This window comes from Thunnus maccoyii, chromosome 10 (assembly GCF_910596095.1).
Source record: "Thunnus maccoyii chromosome 10, fThuMac1.1, whole genome shotgun sequence".
NCBI classification, from domain to species: domain Eukaryota; kingdom Metazoa; phylum Chordata; class Actinopteri; order Scombriformes; family Scombridae; genus Thunnus; species Thunnus maccoyii.
Genome location: NC_056542.1, coordinates 27,133,128 through 27,160,456, shown reverse-complemented (window position 1 = coordinate 27,160,456; position 27,329 = coordinate 27,133,128). Strand labels below are relative to the sequence as shown.

Sequence of the window (27,329 nt, the reverse complement as noted above, 5' to 3'; positions counted from 1 at the left end):
TTTAGAAAACTGCATGATTAACCGTGCAGTAACACGGTTGACATTTTGCAGATTTTAATCCATAACAGCCATCACTTGTTTTACAATCCTACCTGCTGTGGGATCAGAGGCAAGAGTGTTATCCAAGGCACTGGTAACTGACTGGAACAAGTTCATCTTCTGGGTGGGGCCTAAAAGGTTTTTTAGAAAAAAAAGCAACACACATTTTTTAAAATTTTTGACACAAGTGACAATTAATAGTAATTTCCGTACACACAGCATTTGGATGTGACAAGCAGTTTGACACAACTACAAGTAATCATACCAGTTATTGCAGGAAAAAACACATTAGGAAACGTGGCAATGATTCTGTGCCTTCAATGGACACACACTTCTTTGTAACAGAATGAGGAAGAAGATATACTATTAATTTTTCAGCACTTAGTTTTGTTAACAATGCCAACATCCTGCTCAAATGTACTGTAGAATAAACATACCTTGACTGTCCCACATTATGAGACAGCTCTAAAACAGGTCTGACTGGACCCATAAAGATATCACTGTTGTGTCTGAAGGTGTTCTTAACTCTTTAATGTCAATATGTTTAAATTTAGTAAATTAACCCACCAAGCAGAGTTTTCCTGGTAATAAAATGTCAACCTTGTTGATATCTTCAGTTTGGCAACTGCCCATACTATTTTCATTCACTGCAACGAATCACAAAAGTCTGAAACAAATGTGCAGAACATGATAAAATTGAGCTCAGATACTCGTATTGAAAACATGCTGCTTGATAGATCACTTGAATGCCAAATCTATGTCACTTCAACCAAGTACTCAGGTGTTTCGCTTTAACCAGTGACCGTATTAACTGGTGAGTTTGAGCCGAAGGGTTGAAACTCATCCGGTTGTCGTGGTGACGACAGCTGTTGAAAAGCCTAAAAGCCTTAAATTATCTCAAATTTAATGTTCAATACAGTATATATTCGTTTGGTCCTTTTTTCCTACAAGTAATTTAAACGGTGCGCTTACAAGTAGCATTCACATTTCTTGAAGTCACTTTTAATGTGGGCAAAAATGTGGTTTGGCGAGCAGCTAGCGTCTTATCAGGAATTTGACATTGTACAGATTCATTTGTTGAATATGAGCCAGTTTCCGATTGAGGATAACGATATAAAGTTCTGAAATAAGCTGTAACTGCGCTGCCAATTTATAGGCTAAGTTACAGATTCCCACATTATCATAAACGTTACGTGAGGTGAATGAGTCTAGCCGAACACAGTTTAACTTACGTAAATGGTTGGCGTAGATATTAAACACAGATAAGTATGTATTTAAAATTGATTAAAGTAAAATTAAAGGCTTTTAGGAGGACACCTACGTGCTCTGTTCGAGTTTTCAACTGCTGCAGTCGGCCGAAAGTCACCAGTTAACACGGTCACTCATTACACCGCAACACCGGCTTACCAGCAATGACAGCAATTAATTGATACTAGCGTTTACAATATTTCATTAAACCTTACAGAGGGCAACACACAGTATACCGTGGTTAGGAGTGAGACTTTTAAAGTACGACATGCTTTGTGTTAAACCATCTTGCTAATTTACAGGTTATTCATGTTTGACAGCCGAATATAAAGCAAGTAATTAAGTATCGTTAACATTACAACTCTTTATCATTACCCAACCAAAAAGACAAGTGACTTAATGCTGTCAGCGTTAGGTCACTTATCTTTTAAGTTAAACTATGCAAACTTGTGGTGGTAGTTCACTTAACTTTCTCCTGTTAGTATAAACTAGCTCACGTTAGCTCAGCCGGCTAGCCAGCCACTCACCATATTGTGTTGGGACGGGGTCAGGCTGGTAGGTAAAGTGCCCTGCATGCCTACGTTGTGTTTTTGTGCGGGAGTTGCAGCTCGGCGACAGTTTTAGCAGAGTGCCTACACCGGAGATGGAAAGTTTGGGGTTTGCACCTCGTACGAGAAACCGTGCTGCAGCCGCCATCACTGTTGTTGTGACTGAACGGTAAGGGCAAAATGAATCAAACTGTGAAGATCGTCTCTGAAGAGGAAGATGTCTTCACTAGGTGGAGAGAACCTGGATTTTATTCCGGTATCAAACCGGAATCTCGATCTATATGGAGATTCTCCTTTGACTTTCTGACAAGATTCTAAATTAAATTCACTACTGTATTGGCTAATACAATTTGGGGACCCAATTAATTTTGTTCCCACTCAGTGTCAATTTACCACAAGTCTTTTAAAGCTAACCAAACAATTTTAACATATTTATGTTAAAATTTTAAGAGCAATTACAGTAATGAATAGCCATTTAACTCAGAATATATGGTCATAAAATCCCAGTTATCATATAGGAAGACTGTTGAGAAAGTGCAACACAGGCTGCTGTAAGAAGAGACAGGGACGTCGGCTCTCTGTGGTACCTGGGAAAAGTGGCACAGTGAGACGTCTTACTTCTACGTCTCCTTGTCAGCGTCCCAGTGCAGATACAGGTTGTGATTGGTCAAAAAGGAGGGCGGTGTGCGCATGGATGTGCGTGCCGGAGGCGATATTAATTCCCAGGATGGCGAAGTCATCGTCCGTCCTACTCTGCCTCTGATTGGCTTACCCTGATATCCTTACCCTAACCCTAACCAATCTCACTCTTCATGGCAAGACATAACCAACCCAACCAATGAAGGCAAAGAGTAATAGCCAATCAAAAGCAGAGTAGGGCGGGTCATGACTTCGCCATCCTGGAAAAAAAAAATTGGCGTGCAGGAGAGTTGGGATTCAACCGGGGATGTGAGTCACGCATGCGCCAGCGGGTCCGCCATCTTGAACAGCTAGGTACGGCAACGGCACTAGGACAAACCACATGTTGTCACTACAGGATCAGGAACCGTGGATTTTATAAAAATTTTGGTTCATTTTCATATTATTTTGGCAAAATGTAAACTGTACTCATTCATTAATGTACTTCACTGTGTTTGTCTGCGCTCTGTCGTTCCCTTCATCTTTGACATTAATTTGATAAAACACTGGACTTTTTTCTTTTACTTAGATCCTATAGTTGTTTTTATATTGTTTATTTTGGTAAAACTGTTTGGTTCATGTTCAAGATGTAATTCTTTGGCTCTGAAAGTTATAAAACTAGTGTTAAAAAATAAAAGTATACAAACTTTTAGTCTCTGCTCGAGCATTCATTCTGAAAAAATATAAGCTATTGCCTACATTACCACAACTAAAAACTCAATGCCCCCCAATATATTTAAATAAAAATATAATATAAATAAAAAAAAACATGTAATGGAGATGGTTACTGAGTTAATTACTGAGTGCGTAATGTAATAACTCATGCTGGTCAGCAGGCACAGTAGTGCATGTGCAGAATCCACTTCTTCTTCTTCCATGAGGCAGCAGTGTCAGGACTTCCTCACTGCCATTTGGCTTACATCAAACAAACCATTCAGTATGATGGCTACAAGCTCTGTTTCTGTCTTCTCAAACTATAGAATCATCTTTCACTCTGCTTAACTTGTCCACATGCCTTCTGGCAAACACAATCTCAGATGTCATGAGTTTAAAAAAAGAAAGAAAAAAAAAGATTCCAAATAGTATTGATCCTGACCTGCTGGCATTTGTTGAGATGTGGTTCAGTCTGAACTGCCTCATCTCTGATGATACAAGTGGAGATGCTACCAAACCCCTCATCATATCAAATACTCCACAAAAAACAAACAAAAAAACAATAAGACATGCTTTCAGACATCACTACAACAAAGAACCCGTGAAGGTGTTTTTTCTATTGCCACTTAATGTATAAAGGATTCAGTTTCACTAAATGCAATCAGAAAGTTTTCCCTGTTGCTATGGTCCACATTTCATGTTTAGTAATAGTGTAACACTGTGGAGTATGTTTGGGTTTGGATGTCATTAAACACAAATGAGTGTTGGTAGAATTTAGCATGTGTTTTGTGCAATTACTACACTTCCAAGACAAGTTGTTATTCACAGATGCTTAACAACTGACAATGACATAATCATTCTTAGTTGTATATGAAAGCCAAATCCCATTCAAACCTGTCTGTGTGAATGAAGGGACACAACCAGCTTCAGTATAGTAAATGTCATGTCACAGAGGTTCATAATTAAATGTATTATGGATGGTCTTCTCTGTAGAGTCAATTTGTGGAAGTTCATACCAATGAAACCAAAACTGGCTCATGATTGGGATCATTTTGTATCTGGGTTGAAACAGCTTCTGAAGTGACAATAAGTCATGATGTCAGGGGCTCTTTTATCTACTTTTATGGTACTACAATTAACTCAGACGCTATGGTATGTAGCATTACTGCATTCAGTGGATATACTAACCTATGTATATGACCCAGATGATTAAGTTTAGAAATTTTCTGAATAGGAAAAAGTGCCAATATTTTTTTGTCACATGTAACCATCTACATATCCCCATGTCCCTTGCCACAAAATGTCACATAAACTGTTAATGAACAAAATCCAACATAAATATAACAAAATCTAAATATTAACTTATTTAAAAATGTGTCTCTAAAAGTTTTTAGTCATTTGACTTATCCCTTATAAAACACACCTCAGCTGAGATTCAGATTATTATTATTTATTTATTTAATAATAGGCCTAATAAATGAACAGATGAGGGGTGAGGCTGTATGCTTTGAGAAGTTATTTAGAAACTGCTTTCATATTCTGCCTATATTTACATCAGTGGACAAGAAATCCAAGATTTTACTCAAATTTACAACATTTGAATTCTATTTTATCTGAAAAATTATAATTCTTGGACTGGTCTGTGCAAATTTTATGAAGTTTATTAAATGCTTGTCATGCCAATAAAGGAAATTTGAATTTCAAGTAGATTACCAAAACAAAAATACAATTTACTTCATAGTTTCATAGTTGAAAGTTGTGTTGAATTGTGTAAAAGGAAAAACATGTAAGACTGGATCACAACAGTAACAGAATTGGTAAAATACAGTAACAACAGTTGCAGTAGCAGTTAAGATGAAAACAAACAAATAAAAATGGTTGAAAATGAAAGATCTTTTTGTGAAAAGAATGTTTGTGTCAACTAAGAGATAACACAGACGCAAAGATGACAACTTCATGCAGTGAATCTCATATATAGAGGAAAAGTTGACTCTGAATCTGCTGGGATGTGTTGCAGCTCCACTGCGAATGAGCCTCGTCAGAGGTCAAACACCACAAATAAATTCTCCACTTGTGGGAAACACAATGTCCTGGATAACATGTTGTATAAAATGCTTAATGTGCTTTTTTTTCTGGCCAACAGCTTGCTGACATGCAGAATTAGAACCTCAATTCACAACATCATAATACTGGTAACTCTGGAAAAATGGATTTTACAGTAGATTCCGCAATGCTGAACAGAAACAGAGTGGCCAGCATCTGCTGACTCCATGGATCCCACAAGGAAATGTCCTTATTATATCCCCTATAATAGACTATTTGGATATTTGAAGTCTGTGGACTCAAACGGCCCCTAATAAGAAAAGAGGTCATACTTTCTCTGGTTGCATGAGTGTTCAATTTTTCCACAATTATCAGTGTTAATCGCAAACAGAAGGAACCCCCGAAACTCAGTGAAAGCAGAGTTTTGTTTTTCCTTTTGTGTTACTGTCACCAATGTTAGATGAAAATAAAATTATAGTCATGTCAAAAATTGGCTCAATATAGAGGTTAACTCTCATTTGGAAGAGATATATTTTAATTTAACCAAATTATTTTCAAATGGAGATGACCAAAATTAAAAAACATAACAAAAACAGCAATATGGAAATATTTACATATTAACAATTAAAAAAGGTTCACAGAAAATAGATTACAATGGCAAATCTTTTTATTTTATCTTTAATTTACCAAGTAAGTCTCATTGAGGTTGGAAACCTCTTCTGTAACATCCTTTACAAGTGAGAACTTGCAAATAGCTGTAAGCTGAAGCGAATAAAGCAACAACTCTTATGGATACAGTAAGTTTATTTGACTAAGCTGCACGCTTACATTTATTACCAGAGAACATAAGTAAATATGAAGCAATATAATGATTTTGTTTCAAGAAAACCACCATTTCAGTACAATAACAACATATTCTACTGTAAGATGTAGGGTTAATAAGTGTATAAGAGACATCAACCAGGGCTGTGTGATATGACGATATATATACTGCGTTAGAATAGAAAATATCTACTGTTTCATATTATGCTCTGTCTTGTTTCGTTGTGTCACAAATCAGTCTTTACGGCAATGTTTTTCGTTATTTGGACGAGGGTTGGGCCGATGGCGGACAGTCATCGACCACCGAGCCTTTAACATCATAACATTGTGATTTTTAAAAAACCCATATCACACAGCCCTAGCATCAACAAAAACAAAGAAAAAAAACAAAACAAAAACTATTTACATCACATTTTCAGGATAGTTAGGATGATGACTTTGCACACTCTGCAACATCCAACTTCCTGCCACTGCTGCACATTTTTGCCAGATTCTGTGGAGAGCAGAAAGCTGAATTAGTAAATAATCAAATATTGGTTGGAGAAAAGATTTCATAAAGTAAATCTTACATTAGCAGCACGGATGATGCTGTTGGGAGACTGGAGGGCTGCGAGGTCCGTTAGGATTTTCTTGAGATCACTGTTGCGTTCTGAAACAGATGAGTTGGTGGTGAAAACTGACTCACAAATATACAGACTTCATTCACAGTGATGTGTGTGTGTGTGTGTGTGGTTGTGTGTGTGTGTGTGTGTGTGTGTGTGTGTGTGTGTGTGTGTGTGTGTGTGTGTACCTGGCTCAGGTGATGCTTGTGGCTTCAGCTGCAGGTATGGATGCCCCAGCAGCTCCGCAATAGAGATTCGCTCTCGGGGGTTTCTTACCAAGCATCTCTGATACAACAAGAGAATAATTAGTGTGCTTATTTGTATTTTACATAAGTTCATCAACACTCAACATCACGTACAACAAAAACTGTATTAAAACATCACATTTGAGACTGACATATTTGCATCCACATAAATACCTTCTGCAGGTTTTAGTTGGGTGTGATATGGGTTTTGAAAGCCTATATTAGCCCACACACGATTGGATGTAAAAATAACAGTATGAACTAGTTTACCATCATTTATAAATCTTTTAGTGTCCTGTACTGGATATCCTCAGGTCTAACTCTGTAAGCCAATCTGTCAACAAACTGTCAAATTTACTGAGTCCACATCACACTAAGAGTTTATTCGTTTTTTCTCACCTTCAACACATCCAGCAAATCCTTCTCCGAGATGTCAGGAAACTCAATCTTATGTGAGGGATCGATGATGGCATGCAGCTTGCTAATCTGATTGGTGATGCTTTGGAATGGAGTCCTCCCGTAAGTCATGCAGTACAGGATACATCCAAGGGACCACACGTCACCTTTGGGGCTGATCTTAAGGACAAAATCAGAAAAGATGTATTTAACCGCTCTTCTACAATCACAAAGTACTGCTTGAACTGTTGAATTAACTTAGTATGAGTACCTTTGCGCGTGCTTTTCCTGGCTGGGACGAAGTGTCTTTGATGGCTTCAGGGGGCATATAGTTCAGGGTTCCTACCTGTGTTTGACAAACAACCATGTATTACACACAGAGAGCTCTTTCCACCTGGATCTACCTGCCTCCCATATCTGGACTCAGTGTAGATAAAAAATGTTAGTCCTTGAAAAAGACACAAAAATGATATTCTATATATGCAATTTATGTTATTTCACATCCATGGTAATCCAGTTTTGACAAACATGTTACTATTGAAGACTCTAAAACCTGCATGCATTTCCTGGTTTTGTCTGCTCAGTCAAGTTTCATTGCCAAGAATGTAACTACTGTACACAATGCAACCTGTCTGCATTTACACCTGGATTTTATTCATTTTTCTGCCACCTAATTACAATCCAATCACTTGGGCAGGATGTCAGAGGCTTAATGTGTTCCTTAAATGTATATTAGCTTGTCATCAACATAAATCTTACTTGTGAATCCTTCATGATGCTCGTTACATCTGGTTGGATTCGGTTTGCGATGCCGAAGTCAATCAACTTGAGAGACGCGTTCACTATGACAAAATTTGCCGGTTTCAAGTCACTGTGGACAATTCCTGTATAGAAGACACGAAAGACGTATGTACAGCGGTTAGAAATTAAGATCATTTTAGTGTGCCGGTAAACAACAGAGTCAATGAGAGAACAATAGTGAGAACTACAGAGAGAAAGAACCATGTTTGTGGATGGTATGGACGGCCTCCAGCATGTTTCTCCAGTAGAACTTCCTGTCCAGCGGATTCACAGTCTTTTTGTTCCGCAACCAAGTGTTCAGATCCAAGTTTCCACACTCCATCAGCATGTAGATGTAACTGTTGGTTATTTCACTGCAAACACACACATAACCAAGAGAAATCAAAGAACTGCCACAGGTTACATTTTTCACATCCTGTACTGTGTATATAAAGCAAATCCCCATATTTTCCTTAATTATTCTATAATGTTGATGATGTTGTCGACTCATTTACGTTTACACTGCTGCAACACCTCAACTGGCAATGCTTTAATTTGAAAAACAGAACGAAAAAGCTTCAAGGTGACTTCAAAGCAACACATGTTGATATTGTTTTTGGATAGGTCATGCACTTACTAGTCATAGAGCTTTATAATTTGATCGCTGTACTGCTGAAGGTGGTTCAGATGTTCAATCTCATTTTTGTAACTTTCTATAGTCTGAGCATCAGCCCCCTCAAGGTCAACGTATTTCACAGCAAACAGCTGTTTTTTATGATCGAGGACCTGGTAGACCTGAAAAAAACAAAAACGAAACTCTGTCAATCAACAAAGATTGTAATAGTAAAAACAACAACAACAACAAAAGCAAAGTGTTGGAACATTGGCACAAAATTGAATGCTGGTGGCATGTTTTACCTTGCTAGATCCACCTCGTCCAATCATCTTGAGAATGAAGAACTGCTTGTCCTTAATGGTAATAGTTTCATTTGACAACGTGGTGAAGGAAGTCTGAAATGAGATTCAAAAATATAACTTGCATTACAGTTCAAATTTCTTAGCGTGTAGAAACAGAAAGAGATATTTCTAGGACTCCAGAAAAAGTTTTATAATGAAAGACAAGCTACATTGTTCTATACACATCCAGATTTATAATATGTGTCATCTCTCCTTAAGCATGTTTTAATCAACCCTGCAGTAGAACATACAGGGCTCTGAAGAACTCTGCCAATGATCTGACTGACTGGAAGCAAAATAAAGTTATGTGTTTGTTGTAGCTGTAACAGGAACATCAAATACTGTACTTGAGTTCCATTTATATCCTTGCTGAATGCACGCTGCAATGACATAAGTTACCACAACACAAAATGCGAAAATTGGTCCAAATCACAAGCGGTCTGATGATTTAGCCATTTCATGTGGAAAAGTTGTGGTAATTTCTTTAGTTGCGAGTTCTCACAAATATCACAATTTCCTGGAGGGACTGATAAAATGACAGCAAAGGCAAGGTGTGAACATGCTGTACCTGTGGAGTTTGGAAACATGGTGTTTGGTTTAGAGGTGTGAAGGGCTGCTGAACAGGTCTAGCTCTGTGTGCTGCGACTGCAGAGGAAGACACTGCAGGGTTTCTCTTTACAATAGGAGTAATAAAGCTGAAGGAGAGAGAGTGACAGAAGTAAAACAAGGCTAGGTCAAAATCTTGTTTAAGGCTTTGTAGATTATTGATTATTTTCCAGAACCTACAGACTTCCAAATCAAGATATTACCTGTTGGCAGAGGGGTTTCTGTAGTTGTTTGGTGTCTGACAGACTGTTTGTGGGTTCGGTCTGGATGGATGATTGAGAGATGGAGTAAGGAGCGACTCGGTCACACGTGAAACAGGTCTGGGGTCAGGTGGTGTTATGCGTTTATCCTGGGAGGAAAAAGAATCATTTTAGACTGAGAATAGAATCTGGTTCAGTGCGTAAATGATTTGAAATAACCAAAAGGAGGAATGACAACAGACAGTAGAAAGGTTTCATTTCACTATTTAGATTCATGAATTATATAAAAATGGAGGCTCAAGAAAATCAACAAAACAAATGTATGGAGATTGAAACATTGTCTCTCAATAAACTGTCATAGTGACAAAAAAGCAATTACCAAGCTTTAGATGCTCTGAAATGTCAATAGTCCTTTTACGTGTCATTACGTGTCATAGTAGCTGTCAACACCCATATTGTATAGTATGAACACTAATTTGTGTGTGGTAATAGTAGCTGTAAGTAGTAGTCTATAACAAATGTTATCAGACCTCTGGAGAAACATGTCGGTTGACCAGAGTTGGCATCTTCCACTCTGAAAGGGTCTCCTTGCTGGCAGGTTTAGGCTGTTCCACTGACCGGTTCACAGGGATCCGAGCAGGAAGCTGCGATTCCTGGTTTCCCCCACAAGATGCCATACCTGTTTGCAAATCTGAAAGAAAGATGAATTTGAAAAAAATTTGTAAATTTCAAACTATGTCCATCTGAGTGCTGTGAAATTGACAAAGAATGACCCTTCAGTGCGTCTCTACCTGTGGGATGTTCCTCCTCCTTGGTGGGCACTAGCTGTTTCTCTCCAGCTTTAAGATTACGTATGGCCACCTCCAGGAGCTCAGCTGGCTTGGCGTTTAATGCCTGGGCTTTGTGCAGGATTGAAGTTGCTTTGACCACATTACCTTTAAAGGAAGGAAGATGAAAAAGTGTACTTTAACTATATTTTAACAAAAAGGCTGATTAGTCAGTAAAGTCAATGTTTGTCAAGCCACAGTCATACTTAGAGCTGCAACAATTAGTTGATTAGATCTCAACTATTAAATTGTTCGGCAACAGTTTGGATAATTTATCAATTGTTTGGAGTTGTTTTTTTTTAAAAGAGAAAAAAGTCCAAATCCTCTGATTCTAGCTTCTCAAATGTGAATACTTTCTGGTTTCTTAAGTCCTCTATGACAATAAACTGTACATACAGGTGACAAATTAAAAGGAAAAACCAACATAAAATGTCTTAGTAAGCTGTTAGGCCACCAAGTGCCACCAGGACAGCTTCAGTGGGCCTTGGCATTGATTCTACAAGTCTCTGAACTCTACTGGAGGGATGAACACCTTTCTTCAAAAGATATTCCCTCATTTGGTCTTTTGATGATGGTGGTGGAGAGCGCTGTCTGACACATCAGCCCAAAATCTCCCGTAGGTGTTCAACTGGAGAGATCTGGTGACTGTGAAGGCCATAGCATATAATTCACATCATTTTCATACTCATCAAACCATTCAGTTACCCCTCGTGTCCTATGGATGGAGGCATTGTCATCCTGGAAGAGACCACTCCCATCAGGATAAAAATGTTTCATCATAGGATAAAGGTGATCACTCAGAGCAACTTTATAATGATTTGCAGAGAGTCTTCCCTCTAAGGGGACAAGTGGACCCAAACCATGCCAGCAAAATGCCCCCCACAGCATAACAGAGCCACCAGATCCCCTCACTGTAGGGGTCAAGCATTCAGACCTGTACAAGTTTTTCCCTTTAATTTGTCACCCGTCTGTATATCTTTGGGTTATGAGCAGTTGGTCTAGACAAAACAAGACATTTGAGGATGTCATCTTGGGCTGACTGATCAACATTTTTCACCATTTTCTGACATTTTATAGACCACAAACAAAATGCACATATTTGCATTTTGTTTTCCATGTTTGTGTATTCCATATATCAAATTCCTGGAAGATGAAAATAAATTAGACATTCTACCTTGAGAAACCTCAAACTGGGCATGTGCTACGTAGACAAAGGCAAAGCCTTTGCAGTTGGATCTTGCAACTATGAAGTGGTCATTGGCTTCATCTGGGTCTTCAATGCTTTAAAAGAAAAAAATAAGGAAGGACATGTGGTTACGCTTAAAAAGGCACCCAAAATTCAGAGATTGAAGTCAACATTTTGGCAACAATAGCTTCTTTGAAAGGGGGTTGAAGGACTATATGCACTGAACTTAACATACAGAGCAAGAATAGACAGCCAATACATCCGGACACACAGGTTGTTTTGTTGTTTCACGTGAGAAGACACATGAGTTTCAAAATTTAGTGAATGTCAACAATTCAGTCATCAGCATCTTTCACACATAGTTCCTGGTAAATTACTCTGATAACCTCTGAGACACCGCTAGTGATATTCATTATTCACACATGCAGCTACAATCAAGAACACTTCTGCTTTGCGCCTTTTCACACATAACACGGTAATGCCGGAATAGATGGGGCAAAGGACCGTCCAGCAGTTGGCAGTAATGTAACACTATTGAATACCAACTGCCATGAAACTCAACAGAAGAAGGAGATGAATGGGGCAGGGAGTCTTAATCTGTCCAGTTTCCAGCCATTTTTGAAAAAAGGAGCTTGTTTGCAAATGAGTCGATTCAAACAAGTCATCGGCGGAGACTTGTGATCAGTTGTGACATGTGTAAAAGGAGTTACTATCTCATCAACAACACACCACACCACAGACTGGGCAATAACTCCACTCTATTGTTTGGCATCTCCGAGTAATGGGTTTGTTACAAAATTCCCATCATTATTAAGGTTTACAGTGTCATGTCTGAATGATAAAAATATTAGATTTTGCCAAAAATCTGTCACAGTGTGACATCTTACATATATTCTTTGGAGAGTGCAGGATGAGCTTCCAGTACAAGACTGAAAAATCCTTTCACTTAATGAATGTTTGCTATTTCATTTTGATTTTTTAAATAAATATAATTTTTTCCCCTGCATTTCCTAATTCCTAATCACAACTAAAATTAAACATCACATACACACACACCACAAAGTCCAGAGAGTATCCCAATGGATATAATATTTTCATACACACTCACCCCTTGAGTTCTGCATATCTGACCAGAATTCTGGCATAGCTGGCGTTTTTGCTGTATTGTCTTATTGGCAGCCTGGAGAAGACTTTAGAATAACAATCCTTGAGCTTATTAAGGAGGTTGATGTCTGTGTGAGGGTTGCCTCTTTTCTCCAGGGACATCAGGTAAGTCCAACATGACTCGGGGGAATGTGAATTGACGATCTGGTCGAAAGTGTAAGTTACATCTGCGAAGGAAAAGCAACATGTCATCAAGACAGCAAATGACAAGACACGCCCATTGCTCAAGCAGCTCTGGAGTATTATGATGCACTCAGCACTATGGGGGATGCGGTGTGGCATATTTTCCTGGTGATCTAGTACCTTCCATTCTCGAAGTGTCCCTTGTGTTATGTGTGTGAAGGAGTGTAGTTGTTGAGTCCACAGTGGCCTGGTCTTCCCAAGGGCAATGATCTGGACTGAGAGTTGACGGCTGTAAACACAGCAAAATAAGAGACAAACATTACACTTCCTTTGTGAGCCCATGCTGAACATCTGGATAATGAAAGCCGTTGTGTAAAACACTTGTGGCATTCTGACACTGTAGTCCAAAACAAGATTGATGTGTGTGAATATACCAACCTGATGATTGACTAAATGTCTGTCGACAGCCATTTTCTTTGAGGACGATGACCCAAACATTGTGCTCACACTAGAACCAGATGTTTGCCTAAAACACAATTAAACCAATTAAATCAGCAACACTTTGTAAAATCTCACTTATTAAACATCAATGGATGCCACAAAAACAATACAACACTTGGAAAAGAATGATAACACATTTGATTGAGATACTCAAGAGTTAGCATGCCAAGCCAACTGGGGGATTAGAACGTCACAAAATTCAACTTAACAAACTATAGCAGTGTCATTATTCAATATGTTTTTATGGGGGACCATGTGGTTTCTCAGCAGCATGATACAACTCAAAAACAGTGCTTTAAAATATATAAAAAAGAGGATATTACCACATCCTAACAACCACAGCACTGAATTTTCTACAGATGTTGAACAAAATGTGTATTCAATTGTTAGATCAAGCAAACCATTTGAGACAGAAAAAAGTGTTTCCACCATTATCGTTTTCTTATGTGGCATTTGGTGAACTACATCTGTCCTCGTATGGCATTCACCAAGAAATAATCACATTAAGCAAAGGTCATGGTAAAATGCCTGTAGCTGAAAAACCTTGACATGAAAATGTTTGGAAATAAATATTAGTCTCCAAAATTACCTGGACAAACTGGAGGGGATTGATGAATCATTTCTCTTTGAGGGCCTCCCATTAATGTAGTCATCATTATCATCATCCTTTTCCGGGATGGATAAAGAAACTATGGGGACTCTCCCTGGCTGGAACGCAAAAGTTCAAAGTAATTAGTTTCATGAACTCTTTGAGAAAGTGGATGATAAAAGTATTTTATAGAGAGACAGGCAGGAAGAAATTCAACTCTCACCAAGCCAACTGCTCTCTTGCGTTGAGATGCAGATCTCCATCCCGGTAGCTGGTCATCTGATGACCCCCCAAGGGGCTCGGTCCTGAGAGCCAAAGAAGAAACACAACACAACATGTAACATTTCCTAACTAAACATAAGCCTTATTAAGTGTGGAAGCTACTGTTTCATTCTTACCCTGAACCAAAAATACTGAAGAGCTGCAAGTCACCAGTCCCATCTGATATCCTGCTTACTTTTTGAAACTCTGAGCCTTTTTTGACAGAATCGTGCACAATGCTGTTGGACAATACTGTCAGAAAGAAAAGGCGACAACTATGTAAATCAAATGGGAAAACATACTATGTAAAATGACAATGATATGGTTATAATTTTACATTATAACAGTAAACTGAGACTTTATAACTGCTGTACATCTGTTAAGTAAACTAAATATAGGTGATCAGCCATGAAATAAAACATGGAAAAATACTAACGTGGCACATTTTCCTTGTCCTCTGAACAGAAGGGTTGTGTTTTCCCTGTCTGCATGCTGTGCAGGGCAGCTTCCAGCAGTTCCTTTGGTTTGGCATCCAGTTCAATAGCAGTATGCAATATACTAATGGCTCTCTTTGTGTTGCCTGGTAAAGTGATATAAGAGACACTGAAATACCCCAGTTAACATGTCACGAGAACGTGTAATAATTACATGAACAACAAAAAGTGCATCTCTGTACCTTGTGAATTTTCAAACTGTGCATGTGCAATGTGGACAAATGCAAAGTTCTGGCTATGAGATGTTGCCACATTGAAGTTGGTTTCTGCCTCTTTAACATCTTGAATTCTAAGAAAAGAAAAACAAGACAAACAGACATTTCAACCACCTCACATCTTCTAAACACAAAATGCCTCTCAGATAATCATGACACGATATTTGAGCTGCATCATGATACTCATGGTCACTTTAGTTTCACTGATGTAGGTGGAATTACTGACGAGCGGACAAAGGTCTTGAGACACAAGTAATAACTTGGTTACTCACGCTTTCAGCTCTGCAAATCTGACCAACATCCTGGCATAGCTCTCATTTTGACAGTGTTTTCCTAGTGGCATATTGGAGAATACTCTGGTGTAAGAGTCAGTGAGTCTGGTGAGGTGGTTACGATCCAAGTGAGGGTCCCCTTTCTTCTCCAGGTCCATCAAATATGAGAGGCATTCTTCAGGTGAGTTTGAACTGATGATCTGGTTAAAATTGTCGATGTCGTCTGCAACAAGTGCAAGGTGTTATGATGACTTGATGAAGTATAGGACATATTCGTTTAGACCTTACAGTGACAGGACTACATACCATTTTCTTCATTGAGAGACTTTTTTATTTGGTTGAGCTTTTGATAAAGCATGGCAAGTTGCTGCTTTCTGTCTGTATGCTCCTCTTCCTCCATCTGAAATTGACATACAACATACATCAGCCCGGATAACGTTATGTATTGTCTCTTTCATACAGATATACACCAAAGACACCAAAACCCATTCAAAAGAATGACAATTTAATTTAACTTAATGATTCCTCACTTGGTATGTAAGTATGCTTTAGTGGCACACATGACCTCTGACCTTTTAGTTAAGTTAAGCAATGTACTGCTGAAATGTGCTCTAACATGATATATATCATTATCTGGATATGAAATGATCTTTATGGGGATATGAGATTTTGGGCATATCACACAGCCCTATCAGGCTGAGAATCACTGGACTTACCTGTTGAGGGGAAATAAGTCAGCAGTATGAATATGACAGATGTGTGAGCTTCTTTTCACATTGAACAGAGGGGAATCAGTATCTGACAGTAACATTTTCAGCTGTCAGGATGTGTTTTTCCTGCTGTAATGGAGGTGGTTTTAAGACAAAGATAAAGCCTAAAGACTTGTGTGACCTTTTCTCAATAAACTGTGGTGAAAGTGTACCTGTTGGGACAGAAAACCATCCAAAATAGTTTACTCTAAATGGCTGAACTAAAGTGGACAACAGAGCACAAAACAAAACAAAAAAAATCAGTTATGTGAATTAGCACATTTCTTCCAAAAGTCTACATTATCAAAATGAAAACTCAGAAATATAATATTGTATATATATAAATAGTTGTTGTTTGTGTTAATAAAGACATGAAAAACACAACAAACATGGGCTATGTTTCCCCATTTTCAAAATATAACAGTCATGAAATGTGCCTTTCACTTCTAGAACACAACATTCTACAGATAAAACTTGTTAAAGTTAGTTTTGAGCCTTGTGCTCTCCATAATACCTCAGTGGTACAAGAACCACATTCTTCTTCTTTGGGTTTTTATAGCAGTTGGCATCCTTTAAATTGCATTACTACCTCCCTCTGGATTTAATTATCCACTGTTGTCCAAATCTATTACAGTCTTGTAATCAGTCCAGTCACTCTCAAAAATTTAATTATCAGTTTTTTTCCCCTCCACTGTGTCCCCACACTCAAGCAGATCTTAAACTCTGGCCTCCACTCTGTACCCCTGTAAGCATTGCCCTTCTTTCCTCTTCATATTTCCTGCATGAATCAGGACATGCTTCAATGTCTCTTTTTCCTGACACTGATTAGCATATAATGACCAGTTCGGTTTTTTCCTAAGAAAAAAAGTGCACAACTCAGGCTGCTGTGACCAATTCTTACTCTACTTATAATTACTTGATATTTCCTGTTGATTCCATTATTTACCACTCCTACTTTATTTTGTTTTGCATGTGTCTTCCTTTAGTTGCGCTATCCCAATACGACTGCCATTGTTTGATTATTTCCCTCCCAACTCTGGTTTTCCCCTCTGATTATGAAGGTTTCACGAGCACAGCATGTCGGGGGCGAGCTTTTTGTGAACGCGCGCCTCCATGGGGGCGAGGCTCGGGGGAAACCAAATCAGGACCATCAGTACGCATTAGCGTTTAGACTACAAAAGATATGTGTCAAATGCGTCCTGGACCTCCTCGGCAAGAGGTTTGAGTGATCGGATCACAATGCGTCTCGGTGGTCGTTTAGACTTATATTTAACGTTGTCCATTTTAAAACCAAGTTTGAACAGGGTCTAAGTTCGATACAACACTGACCCCCATCTTCTGAAGGCAACTTTAATACACTGGGATAAGTACCTTATATAACCCCACTTCAAAAAATCCGAACTATACATTTAAAAGCCACTCTCCAAAATCAGTAACTTTAAAAGTGACATGGATGGTGGCAAGGATGTGGTGTACACAGTAACGTCAAGACCACATCAGAAAGTTAATTGTGACGTAATTTAAGGTGCCACAATGATGTGCAGCCTGACTTTGGATCGTTTGTTCGACTTTCAACTCGTTAATTAATGCATATCTTTATGAGACCTTGTAGGTATACTGCGAAGCAAATAGGAGTTTCGCCGAATTATTCAGAAGATATTCTTGGTCACTGTTGCAGTTTCTTTACATAATGTTGAACGCTTTCGTGTTGACAACTTGAGTTAGCTGGGTTAGCTAGCCAGCTGACATTTAGCAATGTTGTTAACATCAACGAGGTTTAGTTTCCTTACTGGTCACGCTAATTACGGTAAAAAAACGTATGTGTAAAGCCTTTTTTCCTAAACAATAAAAGAGATTAACGTTATTATTTTAATATATCTCACCGTGTTTGCGCTGTAATTAATCCTTTTTCACTCGTTGGGGCACGAAAACGCTTCGACTTCAGCTTCAACTGCCAGTTTTCAAATATGCCACTTCCGTCCATGCCGTGTGTTGATTGGATAGTTTGTGCTGGATTCTTCTTCTTCTTCTTTTGGGTTTATTGGCGGTTGGTAAACAAGTTTAAAGGAGCATTACCGCCACCTACTGGACTGGAGTGTGGAGCAGTAGACAACAAAATTTAGAAAAGAGACAAAAAAGATAAACATTTCTCTACTAAACTTGTTTCCTTAAGATATTTAATTAGGTGAGTATATATTTGCCATGATGCTTCTCAAAGGAGATTCTAATGTGATGTTATGTTATTTATTTCAGTCTAAAATACAAAATGTGCAATACATTTCACTCTCTACTGTATATCTGAACAGGCTGTATATACTGTACATTACCAACTACTATATGTACAATAATATATACTATAATGTAGTATATATCCTGTTCACAGTTCACAGAAACGGTTTCACCTATATATAGTCATTCCTTGTGTATATTTCTCATGATTGTTGTGTTGTTATTCTGTGTAAGTACATTGAGAGCCACTAAACCGGAGTCAAATTCATTGTATGTGTAAACATACTTGACCAATAAATATGATTCTGAATCTGATTCTGATAACGAAGCCCGTATCTCCCACACTGTATGAGCCCGTGAATGCGGCAGGACCACGCTGTTCCTCCCAGCTCAAAGATGGCAGCCGTGGGACAGAGATGAGCGACGACACAAATTTAAGAGTTTGGTCATGAAACACACATTGGGCTGTGCAGCTGTTACATACATGGTTATGACATGACAGTGATATTATTTGCTACCGCCAATTTGTCGTGTCACTTAGACAATTGAAGGATTGAGGAATATCATGTTTTTCTGTCGGCTAAGCTAGCAAGCAAAGGTTAGCAGGTAAATGCACTTGTCTCTTTTGACACATAAGAGGAAAGCAGCTGCTCTGCAAACAGTGTACTGACATCAAGCAAGGTGAGTGTATATATGTATAGTAGCTAGCGTGTATAAAAACCCAATGTAAACTGAATATAGTGGCGGTGTCTCTGCTAAAACGTTGACAGGACAACGACTACCGTCAGCCCGAGCACGGTAGTTTGTTGTATGCAGAGAATAGTACGTTACACAGGTAAAGTGTGTTAGTATTATTACATGTATTGGTGTTTTTCTTTGTTGTAATTGGTTATTTCCACATACAGTGTGCTTGGTAATCGCACAATTTCACCTACAAGCATGATAACATTATAAAAAGGGGTTGTTGTCATTGCTGTCCGTAGAAAAGATGCGGATTGACACGACTGACTGGTTGTTAGTATTTCCTTCTTTAAGTAATGACTTCAGGCCAATTATTCCCTGATTGCATGTTACCCTGCTAAAATGTTGTCGTACTGGAGAGTTGGAGATTTTCTTCACCACACACCCTGGTGGTTTGGAGCAGAACAATACACATTGTAAACTCAAATGCTAATATTTTCTCTTTTCTTCCTCCTTTCAGCTCAATTTCATCATGGCCATCACTCAGTTCCGTCTTTTCAAGATCTGCACATGTCTAGCCAATTTGCTTTCTTTCTTTAAAAGGTTGATATGCAGGTGAGCGTAACTGAAAACTGAACTAATATAATAATGTACAGTAGCCCAGATGAATGCTGTTCTGTTCTGTGGAGATGACACAAACTCCAGTTATAATGTTGTCAGTGCAACAGTAATTTGCTTACTGGTAAAGATAAACATGTCAAAAAAAAAAAAATAGATGTATTATGAAACAGACCATTGCGTGGTGGATCACAAGTAGGCCAATTTATCACTGAATCTAGCGATAGGCCCTCAACTTTTAATAAGCATGCATCTGTAGTGCAAAAACAAAATAAAATTGAGTTTTTAATCTTGGTTGATGGAACAATCTCTTTACACTTTTTTTATTTTATTGTATTATATTACAGGAGTGGGAGGGGCCGCAAGCTCAGTGGTGATCAAATAACTCTCCCAACAACGGTGGATTTTTCATCATCGGTACCAAAACAGGTCAGTGTTTTATCATTTGACAGCAGCTGTCCAGTACTGTAAGTCCTCTTTCTGTGTATTCTAGTGTAGTAGCTGCTGTGGCAGAGATATTTACGTGTTTGCTTGTAGAGATAAATACTAAACAGACTGCTGCTCTTCACTTTGTCTTATGATAGATTTTTCTATATTTCTTTAATGTTTTAGTCTGCACAGCCAGAGATTGAAGAATGGAGCTCTTGGGATGAAGAAGCTCCTACTAGTATTAAGATTGAGGGTGGCAACGGAAACGTTTCCCCTGCGCCCAACAATGATGATGAAGAGCCGGACTACTTCAAAGACATGACTCCAACCATCAGGAAAACACAGAAGGTATGTCCACAGACATTGGAGCAAATTGCTGCCTTTCCTTGTCTTACATTATAGAAAATTGAATATCTTTGTTGGTCAGATAGAAAAAGACACATTTTCACAGTTTTCTGATGATTTGATTAATTAATCAAGAAAATAATCAGCAGGTTAATTAATAATGAAAATAATTATTAGCTGCAGCTCCACTAGTATTATCATGCAAATGCCAAATTGACAACACTAAATTTCCTGAGTACATTTTTTTCAAGTTGGTGTTTGGTTTTCTATTTTGACACTTAAGAATTTACAGATACATATTAATGGAATGTAAATAAGTTTTGGAGTTGCTGGAAGGCATCTTTTACAGACCTACGCAATCTCCAGTATGCCCCCCTGCTTCCAGTGTGCAAAGCTAGATAGTACACTTCTTAAATCTAATACCATATTGGACAGACAAAAAAATAAGTGAATATATCAAAACATTGAAGCATTCCTTTAAATACTATCAATAAACAAGTAAATGGTAAATTACAGTTTTCCTGCAATGATAAATTATACAATCTGATGGTTGTGACCAATCGCACTTTACTTGAATCTTCTGTTTATCAAACCTTGATTGAAATATCAGGTTAGAAGAATAAATAAAAGGTCAGTGGGAATATCAGCTGACTGATTGGAACGCTCCTGTCTTCACCATTTGCTTGTCTTTCCTGGTAATAGTTTACATGAAAGGTTTATAAGGTGTTGAATGTAAAATGCGAATGCACATCAACATGATATAACGCACAAAAGAATGAACATATGTAATTATTATATTCTAATTTGCTTGAATTGTGTCCACTTGGAATATAAAAATGACTAAATCTGTTTCTGCCTATAATGGGATTGTAATCTGTCGGTAATGAATAACGAAGTGTGTTAGTTTATGTCATACCTCCTTTCTCTCTGGTTTGCAGATAGTGCTGAAGAAAAGGGAGCCCTTGAACTACTTGGTGCCTGATGGCTCAGCAGGTTTCTCCAGCAGACTGGCAGCCTCTCAGGATATGATGACCTTCAGCGCTCCCTCAGTGAGTTACAATTTTATTTCTTCTGAAGCTTCAGGTAGGACTAAGCAGAGGTGTTATCATAGAATAGTATACATTTAAATGCAGTTAAGTGTAAGTACATGAAAAAAACAAAAAAAATCTGATCACAAATCAAGCCCAGAAATTACATTTCTGTGTTATCCCTTCAGTTGGATGAGGGCTTCACTGTACAGAATGATGTATATGCAGTTTGACACTAGATGACTGTTTGCTCATTCATCTGTGCTTACCTTAAATTGTAATAGTTGTCCAGTGTGCAACTTACACATTCACTGAGAATCAAGGAGTGCCTTGGTATCTGGTGAATATCACATAACTGGAACATTCATGGTTTGATTCCGGCCACAGATCTTTGTTGCACATCACACACCTCTCTCTCTCTTTCACCTTGTTTCCTGTCTGCCTCTATACTATCGGCTTTTCAATAAAGGCAAATGCCTGGAAAAAAAAAATTAAATACACTGAGATGAACTTTTCAGTAAAGTAGGAGTTATTGTGTCTAGCAGTTAAACCTTTGAATTGAAAAATATTTGCATATTCATAGATACTGAATGATTCTGTGAGGAATGAGACAGAATGAATTTGATAAGTTTTTTTTAACTAGGTAATTGAATTTTTGTGGAAAAAAGAACCAATTATTAATAAAAAATCTCTTAAAACATGTCTGGAGGAGCTCTTTCATTTTGCGATGATCTGTTAAAGGTATACTATGCAGGATTTTCCTAAAAAAAACAAAAAAAACAATGTATAGATTCATACAAAAATAATCCCTCTAAATCATCACTTATGACCCACTAGAAGTGTATAGTGTATTTATCTGCACAGACTCTGCCCTCTGCTTGTGTTTACTTATTTTTTTATTATTTTGCTGTATATATGTGACATTTCTGGGTGTCAAATTTTGGGTAGTGGGTGTGTCACCTTCAGCCAATAACAGTGAGCAAGGTGTGAGGTCAGGACTCGTAGCGTAGCGACCAGGTAACATAGCTGTCTCCGTCTCTCTCCTCTGCTCCGCTCTGCTTTCTGTGTCTGTGTCACGGATGTATAAAAAGCGTCAGGTCTGTGTATCTGCCTGACCGAGGGCGGGGCTGAGCTGCACACACGCAGAGCAGAGAGGCCACAGCGGACAGGATGAAGCTCTGCATTCACACCAAATCCAGCAACGCGGCACCTTCCCACAGGGTAGTGCGGAGGTGTGGTCGTGTTGATATTTGTGCTTTAGAACATAACCGCTGGAACAATGAGAAAATAACGTTTTATTTATCTGATTCACGGCTTTTGTTTTTTCTGCCGCCACTCCCTCTCTTCATTCACTCTCTAGCTTGCTTGACCACTGCTGCTTCTCTCTCTCTCTCTCTCTCATGCTCTCATCTCACTCTGGTGTCGTTGAGCCGGGGAGGAGAGTCCAACTTTGAATATTGTATTTACAAATACAAATTGTATTTACAACTGACAAATCCTGTATAGTATACCTTTTTAAAGCGTACAATTTTACAGGTAATTTCAAACCAAACCTCTCTCTCCCTGTGGTGTTTGGACCGTAGATTGTGGCGTCGGTGCAGTTAACTAAACTAGAATATGAAACTATAACTAGTAGGAATACAACAGTGTGGAAAGTGCAATCTCTTACATACAGTCTGTCTTTTGTATTAAAAAAAAAATAAAAATCTGTCCAGTCTCCCTGAAGCATGGCAGCTAGACAAGAGAGCCAAAACGATTGCGTTGTTAAAGTCTTGGTGTAAAATATTTAGTTTGCTTGCTTTTTGGTCTAATTCAGGAATTCTATCTCTTGTATTTATACTAGAATCTTCATGGCTATAGTTTTATTCATTTTGTACAGGCTGAGCTGGGAGAAATGGACAACTGGCAAGAGGACACAAACGCCTGGGAAGATGAGTCTGATGCTGCCTGGGAGGCAGAGGAGGTGCTCAGGTAATATGTCAGGAATGCATGTGTGCCTATATGCAGTAGATAGAGAAGTGTAGATTCACTCAGTGGCCAGCAGGTGGCAGTGTACGCCATTATTACAACATGTAGGAACAAGGAACAAGATGTTGTTTTTCCCCCCACTCTCAGCTGACCCAGCTTCTGTTGATGTGCACTGTAATGACATAGCGCTCAACTGCATGTTTGTTTTGCTGTGATTTAACAGACAACAGAAGATGGCTGAGAGAGAAAAGCGATCCATGGAGCAGCAGAGGAAGAAGATGGAGAAAGACGCTCAGAGGATGATGAAGAAGGAGCAAAAGATTGCCGTCAAGCTCTCGTAACATTTTAGAAATGCTCAGTTTTGAGCCGGAGGGATGAGGGGGGGAAAGACACTGAATCAATCATTAGTCTATCTTTAAAGTCTTCAAACCAACCAGGATTATCACCCTACACTACTTATCTGTTAGCAAACTGTCCTCCTTCTCCACCCTGTTTCCACCAGCAGCCATTTTAGTCTGTTTTCCAGCTGCGGCAGTGTAAAATGCATCATTCTTGAGGGCAGATACCACACCTGGTGTTCTCACTGTTCATGTGGCAAGGTCATTTTGGTCTTCGAGAGAGTAGCATTTCTACAATCCAGTTTATCTTAGGTTAGACTAAAAGTGAGATACACTATTAGACAGCACCATTTAGATTCTGATTCATTCTGTTAGGTAGCACAGGGAAATATTCTATTTCAGTTTTCCCTGGTACCTGTACTACCTTTTGAAACTCAAACAGGGAGTACAATTCCTTCTCTTTGTCTTATTTATAACCTCAAAGGACAAAGGAGTGTAATTAATTTAAAGCATCACTGTTTACCAGTGACATCCCTTGGTTTGCTTGATTATTGTGTTTTTATATTTATGTCTTTCATTGTCTGGAACCTGCTTTTTTTCTAATGAATGTTGCTTGATAGTTCACGTCATCTCCTTGTGCTGTGCAGCCCTTTTACACTGGAAATCTGCATTAAAATGAAATATGGATAAATGGCCCAAAGGACCATAGACTAGAATCTAGCCCAACTGTAACTGCTAGCTGTGGGTTCCTATGGTAATCTCATAGCTACCGATCTGTCAGTCATTCTCCTCCTTTGTCAGCATTGATATTGAGGAAAAATATCCAGTGATCACTACAGTGATTTTTTTTTTTTTTTTTAAGGGGGAGGGAATGTTTCTTTGCTCTTAAATAGTTGATACAGTCACTGCTTGGACGCCATCTTTATAAAACATGCATCTCCATCGCAGTGTAATCTCAGACCAGTTATCTTAGCTGATAAGAAGATAAAAACAAATTTTTGCTTCCTTTTGCATCAGAAAATGTGAGGATAATTGTTTAAGTCAATGGCTTTGATTGAGCATCCTGTTATGCATTATTGTAATGAAATAACCGGTCAGTGTTGGAAAATTTGGTACTAATGTCAGTTGGCAAGCTGTTGTCATGGTAACATTGGCAGGTGGAGAAAGCTTTTATCATCTGAAATATGCAGACATGATGCAGTATATCTGTGGTCTGTGGATGTCTTTGGACTTGAGATAAACGGCTTGAAGGGAGGTTGAGGTAAGCAAATTTCTGTAGTGAATGTTACCATTAGAAAAGCTTTGCAAGCAATGTTATGCTTTAAAGGAAATGCTGAGTTTGATGTTATCTATCAAATGATTTATTGATGCTCAGTTGATTATTCTGTCAAATGATAAAGTGACAGTGCATGATCAGGTTTAAATGAAAACAGGTGCTTATCTTAAGGGAATTCAGCAAACTGTCTCTGAGGATTTGTGTTTTCTTTGGAAATGCTCTTCACCCAACTTCTTTCATTGAGAAAGGCCGCATGTCGTTATTTTATGTCATTAAAGTTTGTTTTCATTTTGCACATTTGATTTATCCAAAAATGAATCATGGAGGACCCTTGTTTTTCTCATTGATATGTACAGTAAGATTTCTTGTAATTGTCATGGTTGAGCACAAAGGAGGACTTACATTGAAGGAGTTCACAAACTCAATCCAGAAAGTTGGCCGACTGTATACCTGCTGTAGTCCTACACAGGTTTTTAATAAAGTGATTTGATTCATACCGCTAGAGGCGAATAACTTTTAATAATAAGAATGAACTTTATTTATATAGCACATTTCAAAACACGGTTACAAAGTGCATTACAATAAAAACAACATATTTAAAACAGAGAGTACAACAAACTAAAAGCTGTTAAAAAAACACAAACGCAAAATTAAAATTTAATAAACATAAAATTGAAAACAAGTAAAATCATGTAAAATACCCAGGCAGCTCAGGTTGGCTAAAACAGTCATAATCTGGAGGGTACAATTCAGCAAACTAACTGTGATCACTAGATTGTAACCAGGATTTTGTTTAAAAACATAAAATCTAAATCAGCAGAAGAGATAAAATCATTTAAAACAAATATCTTATTAGAGAGGGATCTTAAACAGTCTGGCTGGGTTAAAATTGGAGCTGGGGTTTTGAGTCCGGATCTTTTTAAATTATTAATATTGCTATGTAGGATGTGCCTGTTTGGTTTGACAGATCTATGTGTAATTATTACAGGAACCTTGCAACTACGTGAAACAGCACTAGAAGGATCTGGACTCACCTAGTATCAGTAATTCTTGTAGGACTTCAGTGTAAGTTATATATTCAAAGCCATTAGATGAGACCCAAATCTGTTTTTGTCATTATCAGCTTTTGTCATGAGTTTGCTACCTGAATATATTGTGGTGGAGATATCATTACAAATTTGTATTATTACATGATGACCCAGATCTGCTATGTGTGCAACATATAGATTTGTGCTTTTTAATATCACAACAGTATGTGTAATGCCTACTACAAGTTAACCTTTTAAAGGGCCAGATTTAATACACAATATTAATTGTTCATGGAGAGTACTACTCATCCTGTGAAAACAGTTGTGTAATGTCTTCTGTGGCTCTGGAGGAGCTTTCTAAAGCCTGAAGTAGTTTTGAAAATACTTGGTCAGAAACCAAAAGTCTTTAATCAATTTTGACATGATGAAAGTGAAAAGTGAGGGAGTTTTAGGATTTATCCTCTGCAGTATGGGCACCAAATGTCATGGCAATCCATCAGTAATTGTCAAGACATCTGACTAAAAACCACAATTATTATCATTTTGGTATGGTGGAAAAGTCAGAGGATCACCAATGTCAGTGTGACTCATCCTCTGGGGACAATTAACGCCTGTACACAATTTCATGGCAATTTACTCAGTAGTTGCTGAGAACCGGTCTGAACCAAAATGGACCAAAACACTGCCAGCATGGCCAAAAAGGTTATAAAGTGGGAGTGTGGAGTCTGAAAAATGTGGGCCTTTAGCAGGCAGGGAGAGTCCTAATTGGGCCTGATATACTCCAAAACATCAGAAACAGACAACTCCCCAAACTTTATGGAAGTGCAATAGTAAATTGCCACAGTGCGCCTTAACCTATATTGACAGACATTTGTCATCACTCATCCGACCCCCGTCATAATGACGTTACTTCCATCTATCTGAGGACACTGCCTGCCAAACCCTCTCAGAGATTGACCCACTTTCAAAAATGGAAAATGCACATCATCACTGTTCAGAGAGAGAAGATGGTATAAGTGAACAATTGTCCTGAAAGGTTTTTAGAATCCTATACATTAATTTTTATAAGGCTGGTATGTCTTGAACTGTTTTGTTTACAGTACATCCAGTTTTACAACCGCTGCTTCCCACTCATTTTAATCAAGCATCCACAGACTAGTGTGGGGATTACAGCATCTGATGACTCAGTC

General features: G+C 38.3%; 3 protein-coding genes across 3 annotated transcripts in view; 1 reads left to right on the top strand and 2 right to left on the bottom strand.

Annotated features, from left to right (window-relative positions):
• bckdhb (branched chain keto acid dehydrogenase E1 subunit beta) overlaps positions 1–2,041 on the bottom strand; it is a 55,244-nt gene extending 53,203 nt beyond the window's left edge. The window contains exons 1-2 of the mRNA XM_042424474.1: positions 1,815–2,041; positions 93–170 (exon numbers count right to left, since the gene is read on the bottom strand). Of these exons, the coding sequence (XP_042280408.1) occupies positions 93–170; positions 1,815–1,983 (247 nt within the window). The 5' untranslated portion in view covers positions 1,984–2,041. The remainder of the gene's footprint in view (positions 1–92; positions 171–1,814) is intronic.
• A 3,955-nt stretch (positions 2,042–5,996) lies between these two features.
• Positions 5,997–18,234, bottom strand: ttk (ttk protein kinase). Its single transcript, XM_042424019.1, has 25 exons — positions 18,083–18,234; positions 15,757–15,850; positions 15,451–15,673; positions 15,146–15,252; positions 14,906–15,049; positions 14,607–14,721; positions 14,432–14,513; positions 14,209–14,327; positions 13,557–13,644; positions 13,299–13,407; positions 12,940–13,162; positions 11,820–11,926; positions 10,610–10,753; positions 10,349–10,509; positions 9,822–9,967; positions 9,581–9,707; positions 8,974–9,066; positions 8,693–8,850; positions 8,278–8,429; positions 8,035–8,159; positions 7,547–7,621; positions 7,279–7,455; positions 6,823–6,919; positions 6,602–6,681; positions 5,997–6,525 (listed from the first exon to the last, which is right to left on the bottom strand). The coding sequence occupies exons 2-25, from the start codon at positions 15,848–15,850 to the stop codon at positions 6,457–6,459; spliced, it is 3,015 nt and encodes a 1,004-aa protein (XP_042279953.1). The 5' UTR covers positions 18,083–18,234; the 3' UTR covers positions 5,997–6,456.
• A 544-nt stretch (positions 18,235–18,778) lies between these two features.
• On the top strand, positions 18,779–25,429 carry ebag9 (estrogen receptor binding site associated antigen 9). The gene is made up of 7 exons (XM_042424020.1): positions 18,779–19,109; positions 19,630–19,724; positions 20,075–20,156; positions 20,340–20,504; positions 21,440–21,550; positions 23,409–23,500; positions 23,721–25,429. The coding sequence occupies exons 2-7, from the start codon at positions 19,642–19,644 to the stop codon at positions 23,836–23,838; spliced, it is 651 nt and encodes a 216-aa protein (XP_042279954.1). The 5' UTR covers positions 18,779–19,109; positions 19,630–19,641; the 3' UTR covers positions 23,839–25,429.
• The last annotated feature ends 1,900 nt before the right edge of the window (positions 25,430–27,329 follow it).